The sequence below is a fragment of the Micromys minutus genome (genome assembly GCF_963924665.1).
Source record: "Micromys minutus genome assembly, chromosome: 1".
In the NCBI taxonomy this organism is placed as follows: Eukaryota; Metazoa; Chordata; class Mammalia; order Rodentia; family Muridae; genus Micromys; species Micromys minutus.
Window position 1 is genome coordinate 70,084,986 of NC_137969.1, and position 27,947 is coordinate 70,112,932.

Genomic DNA, 27,947 nt, shown 5'->3' on the forward strand with positions numbered 1-27,947 from the left:
GCTGTCTCTCCTGTAGCTCTTATCATCTTTCGCCCCACTCTGCTCATTCCAGGAGCCTCTTCAAATAGAACAGAGTAGCATTTGGTTTATAGTTCCTTTCTGCTCATACTGTTAGGATACTTCCTGCCTCTCCCAGCGCTCACCCTCTAGATTGCTCTGCCTTAGTCTATCAGGATAGGTTTTGACTGGTTGGAGTGCAACATCCTAGATAGTGAGCCAAAAGCATGAGCTTCCAGTGGTAGGCTTTCATTGGGTGCGTGTGCGCATGCTTGCCTGTGTGCGCATGCTTGCCTGTGTGCGCATGCTTGCCTGTGTGCGCATGCTTGCCTGTGTGCGCATGCTTGCCTGTGTGCGCATGCTTGCCTGTGTGCGCATGCTTGCCTGTGTGCGCATGCTTGCCTGTGTGCGCATGCTTGCCTGTGTGCGCATGCTTGCCTGTGTGCGCATGCTTGCCTGTGTGCGCATGCTTGCCTGTGTGCGCATGCTTGCCTGTGTGCGCATGCGTGCTGGGCAGGGGCTTTGTGGGTCTAAAGCAGTGGTAGAGTTTTTATGTATGTGTCTATTTGTGTTGGGGGTACATTCACTTGCATGCAGATCCCTCTGAGTGCCAAAGGTGTTGGGTCCCTGGAGTTGGAGTTACAGGTGATTGCAAACCACCCTGGAGTGGGTGCTGGGAACTGAACCCAGGTACCCTGCAAGAACAGCAAGTGCTCTTATCCACTGAGCCAACCAGGGTTTTTAATCTTAACTATAGGTCCTATCAATAATACACTTCCAAGGCCATGAAACAGGCAAGGTAAAAGGGAGGACACATTTATATACTTAATACAGCTACTACAGGATCAGCACATCGCTGGCATTTCATATCCATCTTCTTTAATTCAACTATTATTATTGCAACTAAAAGTAATTATTCCCATTTTGTAAATGCGAAAGCTGAATCTCAGGGAAACAGCATGACTTGAATGACTATGCAGCTTCTAAGTTGCCAGGCTGTGATAAATACCTTAGTCTGGTTCAGAAATCAGCCCCCCTCCCTCCCTCCTTCCCTCCCTCCTTCTCTCTCTTTCTTTCTTCTCAAAGAAAATACTGCTTGCAGAGTCCACATCTCCCAATGCACCCATCTGATTATATGAAATGTGATAAAATCAGTAAACTCATAAGAACAAATAGTCAGATTTTATAACATTTACATTATTTAAAAAACATGGAGGGTGGAGAGATGGCTCAGCGGTTAAGAGCACTGACTGCTCTTTCAGAGGTCCTGAGTTCAAATCCCAGCAACCACATGGTGGCTCACACCCATCTATAATGAGATCTGTTGCCCTCTTCTGGTGTGTCTGAAGACAGCTACAGTGTAGTTATATATAATAAATAAATAAATCTTTAAAAAATAAAAATAAAAAACATGATGTGTGACCTCCATGCACACTCAGCAGAGGGTTACGGGAACTCATCATCCTCTGTCTGCTGAAGGAAAGTGCTGAGGCAGAAGAGAGCTGAGATGTTTCTTTCTCTCCTAGAGAGCTGCAGTGTTCAATAAAATGCTGGCTGTGGGTTCCCGGTCTCAGCCTCGGCGACATCCCACACAGCTGTCAGGAAGCCTTGGAAAGCAGATGAGCCTCAGGGCCTAAGGGATAGGAATTGGAGGTGTCTCCAAGGACAGGAACAGAGGTTAAAGGAGCTCAGAAAAGTGCTGGATTCAGCTAGAGGCAGGTTCTACAGGGCTACAACTATAGAACTCCATAAGCAGACCCTGGCTCAAATGAGAAAAGAGTGTTTCTTTCACCATGTAGGTGGAAACCTCCCCCCAAGGCTCTGGGCTTGGTGAACTGCCTGTGGGTGGAATATCAGCTCTCTTTACCCAGAACCTCTGCTGTAACAAACATCCTACACACGTGTGAGCAAGCACGTGTGAAATCGCTTGCCCCTGGAGTCTGGGTCCCTGGCAAATGATAGAGGAGTTGGGTTTGTTCAGTTGTATATCTAACTTTGTGAAAGGCAAGCTTGATAGGAAAAATGTTTTTATTAAAAAAATTGATATGCAAACTAAGCCATTCCTTCAGTCACCACACAGTGGGCTCCCTTCCTTTCAAAACAGGAATTGAATCGGCTTCCACCAATGGGGAGAAAAAAAAAAACGTAAATATCCTTTTGTCAAAGTGCTTCCCTTAAGATTAAATACTTGTTGGACCAGACCTTTCAAGTTGCTTCCAATCCCAAACATTCCAGTTCTTCCATTCTGAGAAAGGCCTGACCTCTGGGACTGAGAACTTTTTAGGCCCTCCTGAGGGAAGTACAAAAATTCCCATTTTTACCATAAAGCTTCAGCTGCATGCAGAACTGCTGAACCGACACGTTCTCCTCTACGTTCACGTAGTACAATCCTTCGCTCTCCCTCCTGTTACCTACGATCTTCAGGCTCAGGTTCTTTGGTTGAAACTGGTAACCATCCTCCAGGTGATCTGGATTGCCCCCTTTTGAGAGATCAAAGGACACTATTTTCTTGTTGGTTTTGCTTCCTGGAGACGTTGCCATCGTGACAAGGATGCGGATGCTTTTGTTAACGCTCTTATTTATCTGATGTTCATTTGTTAGGGGCAGCCATGTGTCATGTCCCAGCTTCTGGGGAATCACTGGACAATCCATCAGACCTCCACCTGAGGGAAGGAGAAGATAATTCCTTACAACGGGAGATCTGCAGACACTCATTGTGTTGAGGATAGAGAAAGACAGGCTGAGACTCTCCTCACCTCTTAAACTACCTCATACTAACAGGCGGTGGTCGACAAGGATTTCCACTAGGATCCTAGCTTCAATACTTCAGAGCATCCAGTGGGCATCCTCAAATCATGGACACCAGGGTTCTCCTAACTCTGTCTGAACAGCGAGGGCACAGTGGGCAGAAGAAAAGAACTCCCTGTCTGAACAGCGAGGGCACAGTGGGCAGAAGAAAAGAACTCCCTTAAAGTTTCAGTTGTGAGAGGCAGAGTGAGGACTAGAATCTTAGGCTGTCATTTCTGTAACAAGGTCCAATATGCAGGGTGAGGTGACAATGAGGAGAGCCTAGGGAAACACAGTTCCAGAAGCATCAAGTCAGGTGAGAAGAAACAGAGAAGGGTTTGAGGACTTGGAGAAGTAGGAAAGAGATGTTCTTCGTGCCCAAACTGGAATCTTGCTTCTCTAACAATCCCTGAGATAGTTAATAGCTGTAAGGATAAGAGATTCTTTTGTTTCCCTTTTTTAAAAATGCTGAACCAACAAGAACAAGGTGGGGAAACCCCTTACAAAGACTCAAAGTTCTTTCAAACCACTCTCAGGGATTCTGGTGCTGAGTATTTAATACCTCCACTTTTTTCAGACCCACAGCCTGCCTTTCTGCCTCCTATCTCAGAGCTTACCTCCCATTTTGCTTCACTGAAAAAAAATATAGAAGAATCAAAGAGCAAATTTTAATCATGGAAATCCTAATTAGCCTGTCTACCTGGAGGAATGGCCTGTGCTCGACCCAAAGCTAGTGTCTTCCCTAGAGGAACATTCCAGTTCTTTCAGGTTTTGCCCCTAGAACCCACCCCCTGCACTATCAGTTGCCTCCTGGAATTCTTTCACCCTCTCTCTCTCTCTCTCTCTCTCTCTCTCTCTCTCTCTCTCTCTCTCTCTCTCTCTCTCACACACACACACACACACACACACACACACACACACGCACACGCGCGCAATTGCCCTCATCTTAAATAATTCTCCTCCGATCCCAGGTCTACCCTCAGCCACTTGGCTATTTTCATTTTCTTTTTGGAAGGTTCTGTTTGTTTTCTGCTTTTATTTCCTGACCCAATGTTCCCTGTTTCCACTCCAAACAACCATTCTTCCCAAATTCTCATGGGTTCACACTTGTCAAGATGATTCTGTGACACACATGGAGTCAACGTTAACTTTCCATCGTTGCCTTGCGAGTTTCTCAGTTCACCCCTCCGTTAAACACTATCTGCATTTGGTCCCCAAGATACCACACTTCCATGACTTGCTAGTTTTTTCTTGTCTCATACTTAGTTTCCTTGGGGGAAACTTCTGTTCTTTGAGATCTCCAAATATCAGACCATGCCCTGGCTCAGGCTTCCTTCCCTTCCTTATCTATACCTAGTCAGTTTCTCATTTAGCTCCCCAGTTTGGCATAACTGCAGAATTTACAGTTGTAGACTATGGCTAATCCTTTCACTGTAGACTTCACTGTCTACGCTGATGGGCACTTGGAAGTTTAACAAGCATCCAGCTTTAGCAAAGCACTCTGTTCAGGTGTGACCATTCATCCAGTGTCTCGGGCCAAGAAGATTAAAGGACCCTTGAGTCTATCCTTTCTCATATTCCACATTGAGTCTCGACAGAAAATCCTGCTGGCTCTAATTCCCAAGTTGCTCTGATGCAAAAGCCTTTGATACAGCATTTCTTCCTGCCACCATCACCACAGGCCTAGCTGCTAATACTCTCTGCCAGCCATCCATGGGGTGGCAGAGAGTATTAGCAGCTCATTTTTTCCCAGTGTAGGGGAACGCCAAGGCACGGAGGTGGCAGAGGGTGGTTGGGAGAGGGAGCACATTCATGCCGTCAAGGGGAGGAGGAGGAGGGATGGGACTGGGGGAGGGGATAACATCTGAAATGTAAATGCAGAGAATATCCAATAAAAAAAAATACTCTCTGCCAGCTAAGTTCCCAGCCTTTAGACCTCGGACAGAGTGATCCTTTAAAACAATGCCTGATTTAGGTTTTCTTCTATCGCGTTCAATCTTCCAGGGTTTTCTAGCACTTACAACATTCACAGCCCTTGAATCTGCTGTGAACTTAACATTGCTCCAAATCCACTCCCTGCTCACTTTCTGGCTTTCACAGTACTATGGCCGCTGACATTTTCTGCTCAGTAACTTCATGGAGAACTTTCCTGCCTCTGGGTCCTTGCAGTCACTGTTTATCACTGGAGAGTTCTTCCCTTGTGTACCTGAACTTCTTAGTGTGTTATTTGATTTTAGGTGCCCACTCAGAGAATTCAGTTTTCTGAGAGGCCTCCTCTGACAGATTGTTCAGGACATACCTCCTGCTGGTGTTCAATGTACATTTACTCATTGTATTGTTGTCTGTCCCACTTGAATACAGTCCTTCTCTAGAGAAAGAACTTCATGCTGCTGTTTGTATCTGATGACCTGATACAGTGTTTGGCACAGGCAGGCTCTGAAATAAATATCTGTTCAGTTGGCAAGTACTTAAAGCCATATTGCCCTTCACAAAGCTCCTGTTTACCTTAGCCTGACATGTATACAACTGAATTTAACCATAAGTTAATGTTTTATGGTAGGAACACATGACTCAGTGAGCATAGATTGCTCTAGCTGATAAGAGATTCAAAAGGGTAAAATAAAACCACCTGCTTCTGCAACCAGTCTAACCTAGAAAAGACCCCTTCTCAATTGTGGTAAAAATGGGCTACTGAAAAATTGGGTAAAATGGCCAAAATATTCTTAACATCCATGTGTCCTGAAATCCCTACACTGTCTACTAAATGACCCAGCTCAAAGTAATTAAATACTAGTGATTTGGAAAGAAAGAAACTGCTTTCTACATGGGCTAAAGTCAGGATGGATGTGACTGGTGCATGTCTGTTACAGGAAAGTGCGGTAGGTGTTAAGGAACTTGGTTTCTGGGGTATTGCTAATATTTCCCCTGAAAACACAGTGCTCAGCCAGTTGCTCTGAAGGTGGAGATTCTTAGTTTTATTCTTGTTGCCTGGTGCTATTTTCACAGAGATACCCTGGGAAGCACACTGGGTCTTTTTCCAGCCACACTCAGGAATGCCTGACAGTTCCAGATAACACTTCTCTGATGGCTTTGCATCTGAATTGTAACAATGTACCCAAGATACATGTTGGTCCCTTAGGTCCTGAACACAAATTTCTGTATGTTCAAGAAACAGGGGAGACTGAGGGCTGCACACAGACCTCTGAACATTTCAGGGAAAACTTCCATAAATGTCATTTCTGAAAGAGATCTGAACATTTAAAAACAGAATCGCGATCACACTGCTGACATTTAAAATTGATTTTGATATGGAGAAGAAGGGGGGAATGGGAACATTTATCCTTTTTAAGGCTGTTAACCCTTCAACCTCCCAAACGTCTCCCACACAAACTTCCCGGTCAGAGGACGCTGCAGGCTTGTTGTTGCTGTTGTTTGTTTTTGTATTTTCAGAGTACAGAACTGGTACAAGGAAGAGAAAAGTAGGGTAGGAAGTAGCCAAATAAAGAAACAGATAAACAAATAAATGATAGAAGTCAAGAGGAGAAAGGGTGAAAGGACACAGTTGAAGCAAATGAAGACAGTCCATACATAAGGACTGGAACCAAAGCTTCACCAGGAGGAGACCCTAACACCTGAACACAAGAAGAGAGATGATGTAATTGCTCCCATGATGGCTGAGTCTGGAGGATGCTTGAGGTCATCACCACCCAAGCACAAATGGAAACATAAGTGGGGCTGTAGAAGCCTTCAAGTGAGTCTCTGTTCCTGAAACATCCTACTGTCTGGTGAGGGTTTTCCAGCGAGCCTGTGATTCAATCAGCCCTGTTTACTAGAAGAGACTGGGAAGGAACATTTCTGCTCCTCTCACCGACTCACTTTCCTTCACGGGTATTTCTGCTTTGATGGTGGAATGATTCACACAGACAGACGAACAGTGGCCAGATACTTTTAGGATTTAGCTGAGTCTGTGACAAAAGGAACTCTACCCCAAGACATTTTTGGCTCCATTCTGATACTTTATCATCTTGCTACATTCTTCTTTTCTTTTCTCTTTTTTCTCTTTCTTTCTTTCTTCCTTCCTTCCTTTCTCTTCTTTTCCTTTCCTTCTATCTTTCTTACTTTCTTTTATTTTTTATAAAGGAGACAAGTCTCACAGGCCTCACAGTTCTAGAGGTAAATGCAGACTCAGGAAGGTCTAAGGATTGTTTTTAAACCTAGATATCCTGCTAAGATCCCTAGTCTGTGGTTGAGAATGTTGGGTCTTTTTTAGGGTTTCCACTCCTCATTCCCCAGCCTAAAAACCTGGACCACCCTTTGCCTGGCCAGTTCCATCCTCCAGGTATTCTGATGAGGGCAAACTTCTCTGACTTCAGGTTTGGGTTAGGCTTCCCACCGTCTCCCTCCACTGTCCTTCCGTCAATCCTTCCTGCCTCTCAGCACAGTTTTTATCTAGTTTAACACTTGTCTTCACACAGAAGCTGTCAAGAAGAAGAATTGCCTAATTTATTCACTGTGCTATTCTAACATATTGTTTCTCAACCTTCCTAACCCTGTGACCCTTTAATACAGTTCCTCATGTTGTAGTGACCCCCAACCTTAAAACCATCTCGTTGCTACTTCATAACTGTGATTTTTGCCACTGTTAGGAATTGTAATGTAAACATCTGATATGCAGAATATCTAATGTGTGACCCACAGGTTGAGAAGTACTGTTCTAACTGGTACCTGGTACACAATGGGAGCCCAAGAAATCCTCCTGTCAAAGTGAATAAATGAAATTAAATGGGTTGAATGAATGAATGAACGAGCAACACCACAAGTCTAAGTATTTTCCCTTTCCACGATCAAGATGTATTCCATTTTGTCTCTGTAGCATCCTGATGTGAGATGAGAAAGAGTACTTCTCCCCACTTTCCTGGTGAGGATTTAGAAGTTCCTCAGCCACAAGCACTAGGTCTTTGGTTACAACAGAGTCTTTGCCATTCCACCCAAACACTCATATCACTGAAGCCCTGGATTTGTATCTCCATCTAAAATACACCTTCACAACTCTAATAGAATCCAACCTACATATCTGAAGGATACACAAAACCCTGACAACAGTGTCTCCCACAGCAAGGACAATAGAAAGAAGGCAAGTCTTCATTCTAATCTATTTCATTCTGTTGAAGTTTTAGAAATGCACATGCAACTTCTTTCTAATAAATAAAAAAGGTTAAACAAAGACCTCTATGATGAAGACAGTTTCTACTTCCCAACTTCCTGTCAAATGCTTCATGTGCTCCTCCTACATTCCTTCCATTCATCAATGCCTCTTCCTTCTGAAAAATCCCATTCTCAATTAGTTTCAATCCAACTCAACATAGACACCTTAATCATAGACACTGTAGCCTAGTTTTTCTCACGGACCTAGAAACACATTGGATCATACTTCCCAGTCCTCAAACAGAGCATATCCAGTTTCAATCCCTGAAAGGTCTATCATCTAGTCAAGTGACTGCAGAGAAACTGTTAATCAACTCTGCTTGTCTTTCCTCCTTGACAAAGTTCTGGCAGTACCAGTGATGGTGACGCTAATCTCATGGGGCTGGTATGAGAATTTGAAGGGCAAAACACTTAACACAATGTCTTCTATAAAACAAATATACAGTGTTTTATACTATTATTTATTCAACAATGATTTTAAGTGAGCTGTCATGTACAAGATATTGCATTAGATGCTTGTCAGGGACTTATGACTGCTACTTTTGCTGCTTATGTTGTCTGGCCATATACACTCAAATACACTCAGTAGATTAGTGCTGAACTGAATCTTTAAAAATCAGTCTATACATACCCCAAATCCCTGATGTTTTGAACTCTATTTCAATCCTGCAGATAGAAAAAGGTGAGGTTTCATATTATGGTATTCATTTTTTTGATGAAGTATTTAGATCAGTATATTGGCATAGGATCAGCCAATGGCTGCATCAGGTTGGGCCAAGCCTAGAATCCAAGCATTTGCCTCTCATCTCTTATTCAACATGGATGAAGAAGGTGAGAATGACCTACATAAAGGGACAAAGCACTCCATTTGGTAAGTCATCAGTCATAACACATGTGTCCCTGTAGTGGCCAATACTGATAATAAGGGTATGCAAATCCAGGGGTAAAGGAATGTAAGCAAGCTCTACTCGACATGACTATGGCTCCAAAGTTGCTCTAGAAATAAGGTCTAGTCTGAAAGATTTTTAATAAGTTGAGGGATCTGAATTAACTGGTGTCTAGATATAATGCAACAACATCTTTGGTCTCTTCCGTGTGGATTTTTCAGAATATGAACTTGGTATTTTATACCTAACTCAAGTATTCATGGAAAAACTAGGCACATGTTATGAAATATCTGGGAATTGGAGTTAATGGTCTATGTAGATTAGGATCATAATGGTTTGGCAGGAGTGATGAAGGGAAGAGTAGTATCAAAGACCAAAAATACGATACTGTTTCACAAATAAATACACATAAATTGAAGCCCGAGGCTAACTTTGCAGGAACCCCAGCCTGGGCTGTATCTACTGTAAAGACTATGAATCTTCCTGAGAGCCTAGTAAGTATGGACACCATGACATAAGGCACAGCATGTTTGTCTTCTTTAAGGGAAAAAAATTAAAGATGACCCACAGTGAAATATAAAGGGAAAAAACATATAAGTTTACCTTGCAGTTATTTACCCAAAGATAATAACTCTTCATTATCTTAATTTTAATTCTTTTGGATTAAAGTCAAGATGCCATATAGAAGTTGCATAGTTTCTTGAACATCTCATACTTATATGTGAAGTTCACTGTGAATAAACACATTGACTGTCCTTTAGGAGAATTTGATTTACTTGGGAAGGGATGGGTGGACTTTTCACATTTTACAGTTCTGAGTAGGAACTGAAAATTGAGCTGAAATGGGAAGGTGCTGATTTTTACAGGAATCAAGCTCCTTTGGGCTGCTTTGACACGACCGATAAGTCTCATTTGCAAAGTACTTCTATTTGGGTTTTATTGGGGTTTCACAAAAGAGTACACATTTAAAAATAGAAACACTGAAAAAAAATTGAGCTTATTTTAGAATCTGGAACAAAAGGAAAGAATGGTTGCCAAGTGGGGAGCCATGTATGCACCCAGGGGCTGGGCTGGCGCTCACTAGCCAGTGACCTCCTACCCTTACGCAGAACATTTGCTAGCTATACCTGAGCTGTCATGGACGAGGCTAGACATCCCATAATTACTACAGACACCAAGAAAGCCAGCAATGGTTGGTTCAAACGGTATACAATGAGGAGGGCTGAGCTCTACCTCCAGATGCTCAGTTTGATGACCTAAAAAGCTCTCAAAGTGGAGCTAGACAAGGGCCTCCTCATCTGAGACTGAGCAAGGTACAGAACCCCCACATCCCTGGCATATTTCAGGGCTTTTCTTAGAAAAGTCCATGATGGATTTACAGTCATGAAACCCCCATGACCAAAATGCTCTGGCCCTCAGGATTTTCCCCATCCCCTTCCTAAAGCCACCTTTCTGTCACACTGTCTCCCACAATCTAAATCCTAAAATGGGGGTGATTCCATTCACATGGTCATCTCACAGATGCACTGCTTAGCACCATCAACTCCCGCCCACTAAGCAGAAGACAATAGCTTGCCTTGGAAAGGAGAAGAACCTTCGGGATGGAGGAGAAGTTCTGTTCTTCTAACACTTTGCAGTCAGTTGGACCCATAGCTGAGCCTTGAAGTTTCCTTATTTGCACTTTCCACATTCTGCAAGCAAACCTGGGCTCCAAGATCTCAACCTCTCTTCTTCTTAGTGCTCAGTAATCATCTCTTATAAGAAAGTATGACCACAGCACAGCCACTGTCTGTTATCAACCAAAGGTCTGAGATTTTTCACTTATACCTGTTGCCCCACCCTTGCTCTTCACTGGACCGTGTTCTTTGTCTGCTGGTGTATGTGTGAAAGTCATTTTCCACAGCTGGGATGTAGGTCAAGTTTCCCAGAACTTTGGTCCCTAGTCTGGGTCTTTGCCAGAAGGGTATCCACATAAAACCAACTACTCAGAACTTCTGCCTGAGTCCCTTCCTCCAAGAGGCTGATTATGGATGTAGCAGGTGCCTTTAGCTTCTGGTTTCCATAGAAACTAGTATACATGGGACAAATCCCTGGAACTGGTGGCTGATCTCACAGGTTTCTTCCTCTTTGAAAGATAGAAACCCAAAGACACTCAAAGAAGAGGCAACTGAACAGTGCTCCCCAGCCTTTGTCTTCTCTATCCATGAGGCTCTGCTGATTTTAAACTTTGAAACACAGGACTCAAACCCTTTAAACAAATGAACACTCACCTGTTCCGTAGCTCAACTCAAAAGCCAGGAAGAGAAACAGAAGTATTCTCAAGGAAAGGGATCCGTTGAAATCCATTAGCCAGCAAAGAGAGGGACAGGGTGCCTCGCCGGGAGCTCGGCAGCTGCTTACAGTTACCCTCAGACAGAAGCTCTGATCACAGTGCTGCCTCTGCTGACAAGTTCCTGAACCAGCTTCCTGTCTCAACTGGGTTTTTTTGGTTTTTTTTGTTTTTTTTTTTTTTCTACTTGAGTCTCCAGAATTGCTCATATCTGGTCAGGCTCAAATCACATTATCACTTCGTTGTTCTTGAGAAGCCTAAGTCAGGTGTTCAGACCCATGGGAGTTGGGAAAGGGGCTGTTAAGTCACATCAGTCAAACCCTTGCTTGGGGAAGAAGTATGATTCTCCCCACCTTACCCCCCCTTTTTTTCTAAGCTGTTTCCAGGAAATGAGTGTCACAAGTTCTCTGAGCACATCTGTCTAGTAAACTCTCCTTGGGTCCTAAGAGAAGATGGACGTTGGGTAGACCACCTACAAATTAGGGAAATTCGTTTTTGTTTGTACCTTACATTGAATGGGATGATAAGACTTTTACTTCTGATCTGTTCCACAATCTCACTGAATACCCTGTAAGTCAGACCTGGAAGCTATAGTGACAGACTGATGGGATAGACAAGACACCACTGACCCATGGCCCATTTTCCTGACAGGCACAGTGGGGCAGAAGCAAGACAGTTCTCTGCTGCCTTCCACTTAAAACTGTGGGGAAGGTTTCCTGTGGAGAAGGGATGAAAGAAAGAATGCTTATAAAAAGAACACTAAAAAAGTGCTAACAGTAAAAAGTGCTCACAAGGAGACTCTGAAAGGTGAGGTTTTGTGTGTGTGTGTGTGTGTGTGTGTGTGTGTGTGTGCAGGAGGTGCCTGCCACAGTTGTACATGTGAAAGTCAAAGAACAACCCCTTAAGAATCAGCCATTTTCTACCATCATGTGGGATCTAGTTTTTTTGGTTTTTTTTTTTTTTTTTTTTTAATCACAAATAGGACTTTCTGTTTGTCACTATTAAAAATCTGGATTTTAGACCAATTCTTGGACTGGTGGTTCATATCCATCAGCTCGTTCAGCTTTATTAGCACCGGTCTCATCACCCGTTGTTTTTCCAGAGCTACCGCCTTCACCATGGAGCTTCCCAATTCAAGCCTGGGTTTCTTCAGCATCTTTACTTTTCTGACAAAGACATCATGAAGAGAAAAATGGACTGGCACGCCTTGTTTATGTCTTTCCCGATGCTCTCTGGAATCAGTTTACTAACCACTTCCTTCAAGCCATTTGTCTGCTCTTCTCGGGCCATGATCTCCATCATCTTCTTCCAGATCTGGTGGACATGCTGGTGCTGTCCATAGGACGTCTTTCTTATCTGGTTGTTGCATTTTTTTAGTGAAACCGATGCAGTAAAGTTGGAGCAAATACCCATCAGTCGTCTTGATATCAACATGAGCTTCAGTCATGGTCTGCCACCTTTTGACCATGGAGCACATTTTGTCCTGGGGAAGATCCATGCCATGGAAGTTAGTCAGACAGGCTTTACCCTGAACATCCTCAATAATTAGGTTGAATTTTCCAAATGCAACTTCGTCATTCTGTAAATCAGCAAGGCTCACTTCAACACACGACCCTTGAGGCCATCAGATGCAATTTTGGTTCCTTGAGTCCTTGTGACTAGTGTTTTTCCAATGTTCCTAATATTGAACATTGCTGGAGCTTTCACATCGTATCCATCTTTCTTAGAAAATGGATCAACCACTTTCTTCTTAGCTCCCTTCTTGCCACTTTTCGTCAATCGCTTGTTCTTCCCAACCACCATGGTTCTGCTCAGACAGCCAAAAGGGGATCCAGTTATTAAACTCAAGTTGCCAGGCCTATGCAACAAGTGTCCTTACCCAGCAAGCCATCTCACTAGTCCCCAGGTTAATGCTTTTAAAAATCCATGGTCATGATCACAAACAATCTATTCTTGGCCTCCCCAAAGACCTCAGGGTAGAAAGAGCTGGTGTTAGAGGAAAACTAGTCCCTTGTCCTTTGCTTTCTCTTCTCCTTCCTTCTTCCTGTATCCAACTTCATTCATAATGATGAATTAGGTGTAGTATGTTCCCAGCTTGACATTCAGTGTCATCACTGTGGGAATGAGGAATTGACTCCATATAAGGAGTTAACACCATAGAAATTGACAAATGATATAAATTAGAGTTTTCTTCCTTCCTCCCTTAGATCCTGCCTTTTCCCTTTGGTTTTTTTTTTTTTTGTTGTTGTTGTTGTTGTTTTTATTTTTTTGTTTTTTGTTTTTTTTTTTTTTTTTTTTTTTTTGAGACGGGGTCTCATTATGTAGTTATTGCTGGCCTGGAACTCACTATGTCGACTCAACTGGTCTCAAACTCTCCAGGTTCTGATTCCCAAGTGCTGAGATTAAAGGTGTGCACCACCACACTTGGACATTAAATCGGAGTTCTCAAGAATGATGCACATCCTTGGGTCACACTACTCCTGAAATACATGCTCCATCCCCTTTGCTTAGGTCAGGCCCCTCCTTCTTTACAAAGACTTACATTCATGTTAACTTTGTCCCTCCAGAATGAACCCTCTACTTTAAAAAATAACTATTCGTTCTTTGAGAATTTTATTGTTCATCATATTCATGCCCCCTATTCTTCCCAGGACCTTCACCCAGCTTTGTGTCTTTTCTTTTTTAACCCAATAAAACACGTTTCTGCTGCCCAAATATTTGGGGATGTGTGATCTTACACCAGAGCCTGGTTGACTTAGCAAGGACTATACTCTTCGAGGAAGTTGTCTAATTTCCCTCCCTCTTCCAGCAGCTGACACCTGTTAAGAAGTCTATGGCTAGGGGTGGGATTTTGTGCCCACTCCCATCCCCAAGCTGAGATTTGGTCTTGCTTAAGCTTTCACAGGTTTTATGTGTGATGTCAATACCCCCTGTGAATTCATATGTGTTCAGTGTCTTGAAGACACTGGTTCCTTATAATCGCCCACCACCTCTGACTCTTACATTCTCTCTTCTGCCACCATCAGTCTTGGGGAAAGGGGAAACCATCTAGATGTTCTATGCATATGCAGATCTATAATGAAAAGGAGCATGCTGAGCAAAGGAAAAAATACAAACTGTACAGTTGTGGGAGAAAAAGAGCACCAAAACTTGCAATAGAGTTAAGTCAAGAAGATAAAAAGTTTAAAGAAAAGCCTAAGGCTAAACGGAATAAAGGGAGTGGTGACCTGAGGGTAAGACCTGACCCAGCTAAGCTTCGGATTTTCGAAAAGTAATTAAAGGGCCCTGGAAAGGAATTAAAGAAAAGCTTTAATTCCAGCACTCTAGAGGCAGGCACATGTCTGAGTTCAAGGCCAGTCTCATCCACAGAGTTCCAGGACAGCCAAGCTTAGGCAGCGAAGAAAACCATCAAAACCCAGAAAGCTGATGCAGATATAATTAAATGATTATATGTTTGTTCTAGCCCCAGCAAATAGCAGAACTTAACAGTTTTAGCCACATGGCTCTGGTTTTATTGTAAAGGATAAAAGGAAGGGGCTGTGGAATCTCCCTCCAAGGCTAAGGAAAGCTGTTGAGGTTATTTGTATGTCAGGAATGTCTCTGAATAGAGGCCTACAGAGGTTATTATATGACTCGGTGATGGTGAAGTCTGGATAGAAACCACAAGATGTTGGCGATGCCAGAGCCATTACAAAAGCTGCTAACAGGGACTGGAACCAGCCCAAGAGAGAAAGAAATGTGTTGCAGCCAACAAAGCTGAAAGGAGTTGGAGATCCACAGAGCACTTGGACGTTAGACACAGATACAGAGTTTGGAATTTGCCCGGCTGCTTTTCGGTCTGGGTCTGGTCCACTCTTTCCTCACCAGCCTCCTGTTCCTTTCCTTTGGAATGATAATGTATATCCTGTGCCATTGTATGTTGGAAATACATGATCGCATCTTCATTTTGATTTTACAGAGGGTTATAGTTAAGAGATTGCCCACAAGCCTCATAGACTTTGAACTGTGGCTTTTTAAACAGTGTTGAGCCTGTGATAGTCTGTGGGGACTTTAGGAGTTGGACTGAATGCATCTTGAACTATGAGAATGCTCCAAGCCTACGGGGGCCTGAGAGTGAGAACACAGTGGTTTGAGTAGGTTTGTAGAAAGTGGCATTATTTGGACTTTGACATTTACTATGTTGTTTTAGCCTCACAGCAGCCCCGGGAGCAGGCAGAGCTTGTGGATGTATAAAGCTGACTCTAGGCCAAATGTAAGAATCCAGACTTGAAGTAAAGGCTGTTTTCCCTTTTCCAGGAGGACATTCATTATTCCTTGAAGGCTCCAGAAAGTGGAAAGGATTGTCACTAACTGTGGACCCTGAAGGTCAGGGTTTCCATTACACTATTTTTGAAACACTAAGATGCTGGTATGATTTCCCTATGTTACCTATTTTACTGATGGAGGTTTAAGAGTTGTCACAAACACATACACACACACACTCACACACACACACACACACACACAGAGAGAGAGAGAGAGAGAGAGAGAGAGAGAGAGAGAGAGAGAGAGAGATGTTTGCCAGTCTTTGGGCTCATGATGGCCAATAACTTATTATCTATAGAACATGTCTTCTAGTACGGGTAAGTAGCCAGTGGGAGAATCCTAGATATGTGTGGTTTCTAGCCTCCATCATTTGTGACACAGTGCCACTTCCTCCCTTTGGCTACACAAGGCCTCTCTCTGAGAGTGAAGAGGGCTATACAAACAAGAGCCTTTCCTAAACTCAAACTGGCTGTACAGTGAAGCCATAATCCAGTTCTTTAGTTTGAATAATAGTGTCTGTTTTATGTGTGTGTATGTGTGTGTTGTACATGTGTGTGTTGTACATATGTGTGTATATGTGTTACACATAGGGTATATGTGTGTTGTATATTCATGTGCTACATGTATGGCATGTGTGTGTGTTGTACATGTGTGTTATGCATGTGTATGTGTAGGTTGTAATGCATGTGTGTTCTACATGTGTGTGCATATGTATGTTGTACATGTATGTGTGGGCAGGTGCACTCACATATGTGTAAATGTGTGAAGTCCAGAGATCAACATTAGGTGTCTTCCTCTGTAGCTGTGCACTTTATATTTTTAGTCAACATCTCTCTCTCTCTCTCTCTCTCTCTCTCTCTCTCTCTCTCTCTGAACTAGGAGCCAATCATTTCAGCTGGACTGGCTGGCTGGCCAGCCCATGGGACCTGCCTGTCTCTGTTCCTGGTCCCTGCACAGCTTACAGAGGTTACAGGCACACTGCACTTGGCTTTTATGTGGACATCAGGAACCCAAGCTCAGGCCCTCAAACTTGAGGGGCAAACTCTTTACTGTCTGAGCCATCTTCTTACTCTCTGACTTTTGAAAGCCGAGGTATACTATCTTCTAAGGCTTGCTATCCTTTTCTTCTCTTGAGACCTCATAGCTACAAGTGGCAAAGTTGACTGCCTGCCAGTATCTGGGGCTGATGCCTCTGACCATGCTGGTTTCCCAACCAATGACCATCTTCAACCTGACTTCTAACTAAAAATCCTCTATTACACAAACTATTCTGGCAAATAGAGTCACCGAAGGATGTGCCAGATCACCTAGCCACATGGGGCTCACAATGAATATGTGTATCTGGATGAGAAAAAAACCCACAAAAACAAAATGAAAGTACAAAATTTCCCCAAATTCTGAACATCTCCTAGGAGACCTAGTTGCAGAGTCTAAAACCGCCTGGGGAAAACACTGGGAAAAAATACCCCTGTGTCCGCCCTGCTGGGTAAGATGAGGAAGCTGTCAATGGGTAGAGACAGCAGGTATCTGATACGGGGTCTGATAGGACAGCCAGAAGCCCCTCTTGTTGGGCTGTGCGTATATGGGGCAGAGGGTGCGAACAGGAGAGGGTTGTGATAAAGAGAGAGCTGGCTAAGGCTCAGATCCAGGCCCAAGCTTTCTGCAGCCCTAATCTCATCTGTGAGGACTGTGATTGCCAACTACAAGCTCCTCACCACAGAGTTCCTCACATCAGCGCCTTTCCCTGAGCCTCAAACCCGGGTCAGAGCACTGACGTATGGGGATGGTGTGGCACTGTGGACTTCCTCTCTAGCTGTCTTTCCTTTTCACTGATGATGCTTCAGCCCTCAGACCAGAGTCAACATGGTGTGGAAATCCTCCTCTGGGGGGAGGGGGGAGCCTGGGCTGACCGGCCTCTCTCTATCAAAGAACACTTGGTTGAGAGCCACTACTTCACAGACTCTCCCCATGGCACTTTTAGATTCGTTCTTGTTAGGGCTGCCGTGCTTCCTACTGCTCCTTACCACACAGTTTCCTGGCCTCCTTGTTACTGGCAAGAGCCCTTAGCGAAGGGGAAATGGGGAAATGCCTGAGTCATGGTACTCCTTCTAGGAAAGAATGTCAGCCAGGGACAGTGGGCCCTGATTCACCAGCTTCTGAGCACCCCAGACTGCCTCCTCTAGCCAAGTGGTGGGCATGGTAGTAATCACAAAGTGTGCCAGAAGCCTGGATAACTACAGCAGCCTGGTTCTTCCTCGACTTCAAACTTTACTTTTCTTTGACAAATCTGTCGAGTGTTCGTCCAGCAAGTGCTGAGGAGGAACACAACCCATTCTTTTCTCTCTGAAAACTTCAGGTGGATACTCACCCAGCTACTTCCTGTGAGGCGTAGCAGGGAAAATGGTGGCTGCGTGAGCCAGGAGGCCATTCTGTGGCCTTCTGAGATGCTTGCAGGTCATGTATGTAGTCTGGAGCAGGGAGCCCTGCGTGCTGATGAGGTGGCCTGACCTCAAGCAAGTCCAGGCAAGGGGGAGGGGGTTCTGCATCCCCTGTAGTTTGGCAAGCTTAGTTGTAGTCTACAAAGTTCTGGTGATGGATTCTTAGTGGGGTCTCTGTAGAGAGCAAGACAAACTGTGGGAAGTAAATACAGATAGAGTGAAATGGTAGAAATCCAACCACCTCCTGCCTTCCATCCATTCACATGATACAGCACTGAGTGTGTGTGTGTGTGTGTGTGTGTGTGTGTGTGTGTGTACATGCCATGTCATGCATGTGGAGGTCAAAGCTGACTTGCTGAAGTTGATTTTCTCCATATAATACGGTACAATGTGGGTTCCAGGAATTGGATTCAGGAAATCAGCCCAGTGTTGGGTTCCCTTACACACTAAGCCATCTCAGCAGGTAAGGATTTAGGGTTTTTAAAGATTAGAGTTTCATTCTGTGACATTTCATTTATCCCAGTTTGATGGGCTAAGGAGTAGGGATTGAACTTTTTGCTGAATGTGTTGTGAATGTCCATGGACAAGATTAGCACTGAAATCTGTGGAGTCAACGAGATACATGACACCTCTGAAACCCTGAGTAGCTGTCATTATCCTTTCAAAGGTGATAGAGGATAAAAGGTGGAGAATACAGGGCTTTAGCCCTGGAGCTTCCTCACTGACTGCTTGACACCCATTTTCCTTGCAAGCTCTCAGACTGGATTTCTACCATCAGACTCTCAGATCAGAACTGAGCCACACCACTGGCTTTGCTGGGTCAGCATTTGTGGACTGAGATCATAGGAGTTCTCAGCTTCCAAAATGACAAAAGCCAGTGTATATGTCTACTGTATATATTTCTATAGCATGTTGTTTGACTCTCGAGACCCCTGATGGATACTACTTCTTCTAAAACTGAAAATATAATCTAGTTTAGAAGAAATTTTTAAAAGAAATGATGCCACCTTCCACAAACTGTTTAATAATTCTACGCCATGATTTCCTCTTGAGCAGCAGAGTTAAACTGCAGGGCCATATCACAGAGCTCTTAGAGAAACACAAGGACTCATGCAAGATGCCAAATGTAGTATTTGGCATGCGGGAGCCATTTTACATTTGATGTTCATTAGAATTATTATTTCTAGAAGAGGACATGAGGAGTTAAACAAAAATTTCAAGTAGCAGCAACTAGTGATGTACAGGAAGTACTTCTCTGAGGTCAAGATAGAGGATAATTTCAGAGAGACGGTAATGTGCATCAAGTATCTTTCAGATAAATGCCATTCGTGGATGTATTAGCTAGGGTTTTACTGCTGTGAACAGACACCATGTCCAAAGCAAGTCTTATAAGGACAACATTCAACTGGGATTGGCTTATGGGTTCAGAGGTTCAGCCCATTATCTTCAAGGCAGGAACATGCAGAATCCAGGCAAGCATGGTACAGAAGGAACTGAGAGTTCTACATCTTCATCTGAAGGCAGCTAAAATGAGGGTCTTATAGCCCACACCCACAGTGACACACCTACTCCAACAAGGCCACACCTTCTAATAGTGCTACTCCCTGGGCTGAGCATATTCAAACATGACACTGGGATTCTCCACAAAAAGGCACAACAAACTTGCAGCCTAAATCTGAAACAAAACTACACTAAGAACAGTCAAGAACTTTTTATCAGTTTGTGGAAAAACTGCTAATTAAGGTCGAAGTCCACCATGACCAGATAGCCTCTGGGCTTCTTGAAATATGGGAGACTCCCTTCATTACTGGGGCTTCTCCTCAGACCTTGTCTTGGGAATTCTAAGCTTCCACACACACTTCTATTTGAAGAGTGTCCCATAGCCTCAATTAGATTACAAGATCAATTTCCTTTCTCCTGATAAAACTGCTCAGAGAGTTCCTGGGATTCCCGAAACGCTTTCCTATGCTAATGAGGTATTTCAGGTACCCTATGCACCCAGCCAGTGACTTTTCCCATCCTGGATGTTCCCACCCTCGGTCCCCCAAACCTTTATAACTTTATTAGCCTCAAATCACCCTAAGTAAAGGTGATCTGCCTCCCCATCTGTTCCTGCTGTGGTCATTCACTGTGCACACTCACAGAGCTTCTGAACTGTTCCCACCTCCAACTTGACGTCTCTGCTTCCAGTGTCCCTTCCTGACCATCCATGAGGGTGGGGGAGACACCCTCAGAAGACAGATTTTATAAATTAAGTATTTAAAATTCCTGTGATTAAAAAATTCAAACTTTTCTGAAAGACTATTATATTTCTTAAAGAAAAATATCAGTACAGGATGGGAACAGAAAAATAGAAATCATAGCTGAAAATTGAAAGGAAAGTGAAAATATGAACTTAGTTTTTGGCCATACTAGGTTTTAGTTCACAAAATCCACATGGAGAGAGACTTGGAGTCAACACCAAAACCACAAGGGTAAATACTGAAAGGATAATTTTAACTATAAAACACCTGTGTAGCAGTAACCAATTCAGTACCAAATTTATCCCAGTGGGGTTTCTTGCTACCTTTGTTCTGGGTTCCTGAATGAAACCCACGCATGAGCGCGCGCGCGCACACACACACAAACCTCCGATATTCCCAAGTTATTACTCACTAAATTCTTTATTTCATGTTTGCTGTCCTGGACCCAGTTGGGCAGCCCTTTGGGGGCTGCTTTCCCCACAGCTTCTACATAGCAGCTATGCTTTCTGTCCCACACCTTCTCAGGCGTGGCATCTCTACTCCTTCTCCGGGCATAGCCAATCTCCTTTTCCTTCCTCCTTCCTCTCTTTCCCTACCCTCAGAATCCTCAAAGTCCCACCTCTGCCTGCCCAGCCCAGCCATTGGCTACCGGCCACTTTATTCACCAGTCAGAAGTAACTGGGGACAGAGTCCCTCAGTGCAGATGGTGAAGATTCTCCAGCAGACGATTTTGGAGACCCAAATTCACATACTATAAGCAGCATTGGGTGTTGTAAACCGCCATTGGAGCCTGGCCTTATTTTTCCTTTCCCCACTTGCTTTGCTAAAGAACTCATTCCTTGTATCCATTGTGGTTCTTAACCACGCCTTAGAACGGTCCATCTGAGCTGTCTCTACCCTGAGGACATCCTGTTTTGTACACTCGTGATTGAACCTGAACTCTCTAGGCTTTGTTGTTCACCCCATAAAAAAGGAGTCCCGAGTAAAGCCTGGTTGGCATTCACAGATTATTGAGTGACCCGTGTGTGTGTGTGTGTGTGTGTGTGTGTGTGTGTGTCTGTGTGTGTCTGTGTGTGTCTGTGTGTGTTTCTTTTTCAATCCCCCAGGCCTCTGTCCAAGGTTCGGTGACAGTGACGGCACAGGCGTCGTCAATTAGGCCAAACCCACTGCAAACCTGTAAGATTCTCTTCTGTGGTGTGGATTGGAGTACTAGAAATTTTTCAGGTCAGTAAATGACTCTGGGTATTGTATCTGAGAGGCAAACTAAGGAAACTGGAATGGCCGCTTCATAGTACATTTAAAGAGAAGGTTTTTATTGTACATAAAAGAGAAAATATCCAGAGCAAAGACTTTTAAAGCAGACTGGACACAACCAGGGCTATCTTTGGAAGAAGGGAGAATAGAGGAATAGGAGGGATAGAGAAAAAAATAAAAAAATTTCCTGTAATAACAAGAACAAAGGGGTGTCTAGAAGGAGGGAAGCTGGAGCTTGTGCGAACTTGGAAACATGTGACAAGTACTTGTGGGTAGGGAGTGAGGGAGCCTGACAGTCAGCGTGGGTTTTGGTGTGCAGCCACAGGTATAGTCTGTGGGTCCATATGTCCCTTCTGCCAGAGATAAGGGAGATGACTTTATTTGGCAGATGGGAACTGGTTTCACAAGTTTCTGAGGAGTGCCTGCCTTTCTCTAACCACCAGAAGTCCTCCTATAGTTCAGGTTGGGCTGGGCTTAGACTCAACTTTGGGGCAAGTAGATGGGCCTCCCCTTTTGAGCAGGGATGGGGCTAACTTTTTGATGTAACATGTAACATGGTAGTTAGTCTGTCGTTGAATAATATCTATAGTCAAGATGTCAGTGCTAGGGTAAGGACCCTGCAAGAATTACCCCTTACTAAGGACTGTCATAGGAGGAGGGGGTGCCTCAATGCACTGTTCATTCCAGAAACAAATTTGTGTTGGGTTCAATGGAAACTTCAATCCCACAAGTTTGAAAAGGCAGTCCAACTTCCCCTGTCCTAAACTTCCTGCAGCTCACGGGCTTCCTTCCCCCAGCCACTCATTTGCTTTCTAACCCTGCTGTTCTCCCCGGGCTTTCTCTTTGCTCTGCCCCTGCTTCCCTTAGTGTGTTTGCCTTCTTGCCCTGCTGCTCGCCCCTCTGTTGCAGATATCCCTGGCTATGCCCAGTTCGCCTCTTTTTACCTCTTCTCCAGACTCTTCCATCTGCCTCTGGATGTTTCTCTCATATCTACACTAAAAGCCATACATGGAATGTTGTCAGCTTAGATAACTTGTAACCTGTGTGCAAGCACTTTTATGTTTGTGTTCTTTAGCAGAACTCACACAAAAGGATGCATTGCATATCACTGCTTAGTTTTATAAGACAAACAATAACAACAACAACAATAAACCCTCATATTATGTGCAGAATTAGAGACATAGCTAGTTGGTGAGTGCTTACCCAGCATTCACAAAGCCCTGGGTTTGATCCTCAGCACTGTTTAAACAAGATGGTGGAATACACTCACGTCTGGAATTCCAGCACTCTGGAGGTGGAGGCAGGAGAATCAGAAGTGTAAGGTCTTTCTTGGATACATAAATAAAGGCCAGTATAAGTTTATGAGACCCTATCTCAAAAAAGAAAAAAAAAGAATATTATGTTTGTTATCTCTTTGGGGAAAAAAATGAAAATGTTGGTATTGTATAAATATCAAGTTTTAGAAGACATTTTTTATGCCAAAAAAAAAGAGCAAAGATCATACTCAAATGCTCTCCTCAGCCTTGTTATATTGAGAAAAATAATAAGAGCAAAGTAATCAGAAATAGATCCTATCTCAAGAAATGTTTCTGGGGGTGGCTTGATTAAGAAGCCTTAAGCCTCAAATGGTGACAAATGCCTATAGTTCCAGAACTTGGGGGCAGAGGCAGGAGAATCATTGTGAGTTCTAGACCAGTCTGATCTACAAAGAAAGTTTGTAGATCACAATGACACAATGACACCTGTTTTAAAACAGTGCCACCTTTTCAGGTTGAGAAAACAAACAAACACACACACACACAAACAAACAAACAAACCCTCTTCTGTTTTATTGTGGTTAAGAAGGATGACTCATTGCTCCCATGTCTGAGGACAAAACACAGATAAAGCCTACAAGAATGTTGAACTCTTTACCGAGGCCCCTGTTCTCTGGGGAATAAAACACCATGTGCTCAGGTGGCACCTGGAAAGCCAGCTGTCCTTTGAGGCTTTTTCTCCAGTGGAGACTTTTGCACGAACATTTCTTCCACTTCCCAGATCACTGCTTACTCCTGGAAGGTACTGTCAAACACTAGGAAAGCCATACTCTGGGATGGGAAGCAGGAAAAAAACAAGCAGTCATATTGTGTGGTGGTTTGAATAGGAATGGTCCCATGGAATCATGTGTTTGAATGTTTGGCCCATAGAAAGTGGCACTATTAGGAGGTGTGACCTTGTTGCAGAAAGTATGTGACTGTGGAGGGCTTTGAGGTCTCATTTAAAGTCAAGACACACAAGGGTGGCTCATAGTCTTCTGCTGCCTGCAGATCAAGATGTAGAACTCTCAGCTCCTTCTTTATTACCATGTCTTCCTGCACACTGCCATGTTTTCCACCATGACAGTAATGGACTAAACTGGAACTGTAAGCCAGCCTTAGATGAAATGATGTCATTTTTAAGAGTTGCTGTGGTCATGGTCTCTTCACAGCAATAGAAACACTAAGGCACACTGTTTCCTATCTTATTTAATGAAGTCCTGACAATATAAGAATATTGGAAAATGCCAGGTCTTTGCTCACATGTACTAAGACCTAGGGTTAAAAGACTGAAAACTCTGCAGCTCAGCTTTCCTCCTATCCTTACACTGGGTCTAACTCTTGTTACCTCCAATTCCAGTTGAACAAACTGAGGCTTACAGAGTTAAATAACTTATCTGACACCATACAATAAATAAATAACAGAGTCAGCACTTTGATACAAACTCCACCACCTCCTACCAAATTGGCCTAAGCTACATGCTGCTTAGCAAAAGCATTATCAGGGCCTTTGATATCTAGGGAGGAGAAGACCAGATAAGGAACCCAGAGTAAGAAAATAGCTGTGACTCAGTGCACTTGTTCTAAGACAGCCCTTTCTGCACTCTGGGCCTCACATCCTAATCTACGTAGCATTGGAAATCTTTTGACTTCTTTTAGTCTATCCTAGCTTTTTAAGAAGTATTTGATATTGACTTTAAGCTGTCTCTCACCTCTTCTTCCTTCTTCTTTGCCTAACCTAATTCTTTGATAAACTTCTCCATTGTGGTAAATATTAAAAGGTATTTACCCTTTGTCCCAAGCTAGGGTCAGCTCCCGTTGGGCCATATGGCACTGTGGGGATCTCTATCTCAGAGGCTCCAGGCCACCTCTATGAACTCAGTTGCTGTTCATTCCGTCTACCCCTGCTGCTTCTGTCCTGGGTGGATATTGCCACCCCAACACGTTGTTCTCACACAATTCCCCTTGGCATGTTGTTGCCAGGCCTTACACACACACACACACACACACACACACACACCCCAACACACACACAGACACACCCCCAACTCCATGGCAGGCTTTATGAATTCTGCCAGTACACCCTCAATTTGAACTCAATTAAGTTGCCACATCAAAGAACACACCAAAATACTCTGATCCAATTGGTAAAATATAATTTGCCCACCTAGATAAATCAAATGATCTTGTACAATTTCATCCCTTATAAAACATTTATAATAACCTTATTTATGAAGAGATGCACTGAGAGAAACATAAAGATCTGCCTTCGTCTCCTCCAGCAATCTCCTCACTCTTCTGCATCCACTTCCTCTCCTCCACCTTTCCCCACCTATCTCTCTCCTGCCCAATCATATATCGCCTATAGCCTTAATATAAATCTACACCTCTCAGGCAACATTTTGCCACTGGCCAAAGATTGGAGTTGATGCCTAGTTGATTGTGTTTTACAGAGACATCTTGGGTCATACACATAGCCCTTCTCTCTTTGCCCTGGGTTACATGTCAAGGCCCCACAGACCCTGCTACATTCATTGTCTGTTTTCTAGAATCCCCACTTGGGAGTCTTTGATATACCTTTAATTCTCCCTCAGATAACTAATGTACGTGAAAAATGTATACCGTCACGCAAAGCAGCAGAAGGTCCAAGTTTGTGCTCATTGTAATGAAAATTTCACTCAAGTTTCAGTTTTAGAGATAAAGGAGGGAACAAGCCATGCATACAAGTTTGAATTTGAAGCCCAGGGACTTGGGTGAGCCAGGGTAGGTCACGGAGCTGGTGAGATTGCTTTCTTATCTATAAAACAGTGCAATGGTGCACGTGTTATCTCACATAGAAGATGCTCAGAACCCACTCAGGACCAAAGCAATTGTTTCCAAAGGCTGTGAATACTAGTGGCTGACAGTTTTCAGCCAAGACCTTGGAGTAGTTCTGTACTGAGATCAACGCATGTCTAGAAACTCATGCATAAAACGATGTAGAGGTCCAGTCCTCTCGAGCTGGGACAGTCACGAAGAGTCAGACTTCGGGAAGTGAACAGAAACCTTTGCTGCAGATGAATCCAAAATCCCACTTCTGCTCCGGCCTTCCTTCCTACCTCACAGGCAGTAATTGATTTTCGAGTAATTCCCCAATAGACGTCCTGCAAACGATCATGCTGAAAAGAAACCCCAGAACAAATGGTTAACTGTGATGCCTATTAACATATATCACCCTTGCCTCAGGCTCTCTTGGTATAGGAAGTATCTGATAGAGTCTAAGATGATGACATCCTGTCTGTTCTAAGCTCTTCTCACCCCACCCCATACCCCAAACCTCTCCAGGCTTCCCTTTCCCCAGATTCTCAGTCCAGTGGAACCCAGACTTTCAGCTGTGAGTGCTCTTAGTTCTTGGTCCTCTTTGATCTCTTGGTCGGTTGCTTCCTTCTCATCCCCACTCCTTTCTCTCTTGGCTCTTCTCTCTCACTCTTGCCTCCCTCTCTCTTCTCTTGGCCTGGCTCAGTCTGCTAGCCATGTTCAGTGTACTACCTTCTCTCCCTGCTCTGGACTCTTTCAGATGCCTCTGGCTGTTTTCTCATCTACAATAAAATCTTCTCCTTAACCCAGCCTTAGAGCAGCTGTGTTCTTATTTTATTCAGAAACAAATCTCCATCCCAGAGTTTATTGCTTGAAAGCCTATCCAAAGACACCTCATATATTTTGAGGGTAGAGTTATTAAAACAACAATGTATAAGATACATCATTTGATTGCTGGTTTCCTTGTCTTTGTTTTTGGTGGGTCCATGGCAAGCAGAGTCCTTTGTTTTCACACCAGATCAAAACTCTCTTTTGTATACAAATATGTCAACACATTCTCAATAAAATCCATTCATTCCTTGATGAGATCCATCAAAAAGTTGAAGCAGGTGAGAGACTTGTTTATATTTTCGTAGAAGCTGACAGTTACAACATCAGATGCATAAACTGACAACATGGCTGCTCCGTGATAGAAATAAGTAGAAATACTTATGTAGATATAAGGGAGAGGGGAGAGAACAGCCAGAGGCATCTGGAAGAATCTAGAACAAAGAAAGAAGGTAGTCGAATGTACATGGTTAGAAGATTAGGCCTGGCCAGAAGAAGAAAGAAGAGGAAAAAGAAAGAGAGAGAAAGACAGAGAGAAGAGGACCAAAAGAGGAGCAAATAGGATATAGAATAGCATACAGGATAGTTGAAATAGCAAGCAGGGTTAAGGAGAAATGGATGGGGGAGGGCTGCAAAGCTTCTGAGCTGGAGAAGTTTACGGCTTGGGGAGGAGGTGAGAAGAACTGGGGATTTGTGATACTGCCAGCCTGTGCTTTGGTATGCTAATGAACATGTGCTTTGGTATGCTAATGAACACCACAACCCTTCTACCGAAGGTAAGGGAATGGGATTCTTTGTTAGGGAGGACCAGGCTTCACAAGTTTCTGAGGAATGTTGGCTTTTGTTTAACCACCTGAACTTGGGGGAGTGGAGTTTCCTCTGGACCTGACTTTGCTTTAGAAAACAACTATTTTGGCTCAGTGATAAAATTTACACAAAACGGAAATCTGGGAGAAATAATGGCTTCCCATTATGTATACTGGAAGAATTAATAACCTAACTCAAAAAGTGCCCATTGGATAGGAGAAACTGTCCACAAGATAGTTGTTTAGTATGTTGTTAGTATGTTGTTAGTATGTAGACTTGGCAGGTGTAAACAAGGAAGCACAGTAAAACTGCAGACACAACCACTCCATGGTATGGTTAAGGCAAAAGCTATCATTGTATGTAAGAGGGAGAAAATGTCCAGAGGTGGACAGAAGCTCAGAGCAGAGAGAGAAAGAAATAGAGGGGGCATGGTCAGCAGACTGGATATTCCTGGGCTATCTACAAGAAAGGAAGAAGGGTGGGGAATAGAGGATAGAGAGAGCATAGAAAATAGAGGGAGCTACAGAAAACAGAGTGAAAATAGCAAGGCTATAAGAAGAATGAGTAGCTGAAGGGAGGAAAAGGTCAGAACACTAGTGTGGGCCTTGGAAATGGATAATGAATACTTTTGAGTAGGTACTAGAGGAGCCTAGAAGCCAAAGATGCGAATGGTATACGTTAATTAAAGAACCACATGTCCTTTTTGTCAGAGGTAAGGAAAATGACTCCTTTTTTTGGCTGATGGGAACCAGCTTTGAAAGTTCCTGGGGAATGGT

General features: G+C 43.5%; 1 protein-coding gene and 1 pseudogene across 2 annotated transcripts in view; both read right to left on the reverse strand.

Moving 5' to 3' along the window:
* The window catches only part of SLAMF1 (signaling lymphocytic activation molecule family member 1), a gene marked incomplete at both ends in the record, with an annotated part of 33,231 nt that extends 22,009 nt beyond the window's left edge, over positions 1-11,222 (reverse strand). Inside the window, 2 exons of the mRNA XM_080919871.1 lie at positions 2,319-2,660; positions 11,147-11,222. Coding sequence (XP_080775997.1) covers positions 2,319-2,660; positions 11,147-11,222 — 418 coding nt within the window. The remainder of the gene's footprint in view (positions 1-2,318; positions 2,661-11,146) is intronic.
* A 999-nt stretch (positions 11,223-12,221) lies between these two features.
* Positions 12,222-13,008, reverse strand: LOC308430252 (small ribosomal subunit protein eS1-like; annotated as a pseudogene). The gene has a single exon. The product of its transcript is annotated as a small ribosomal subunit protein eS1-like (transcript).
* Between the last annotated feature and the right edge of the window lie 14,939 nt (positions 13,009-27,947).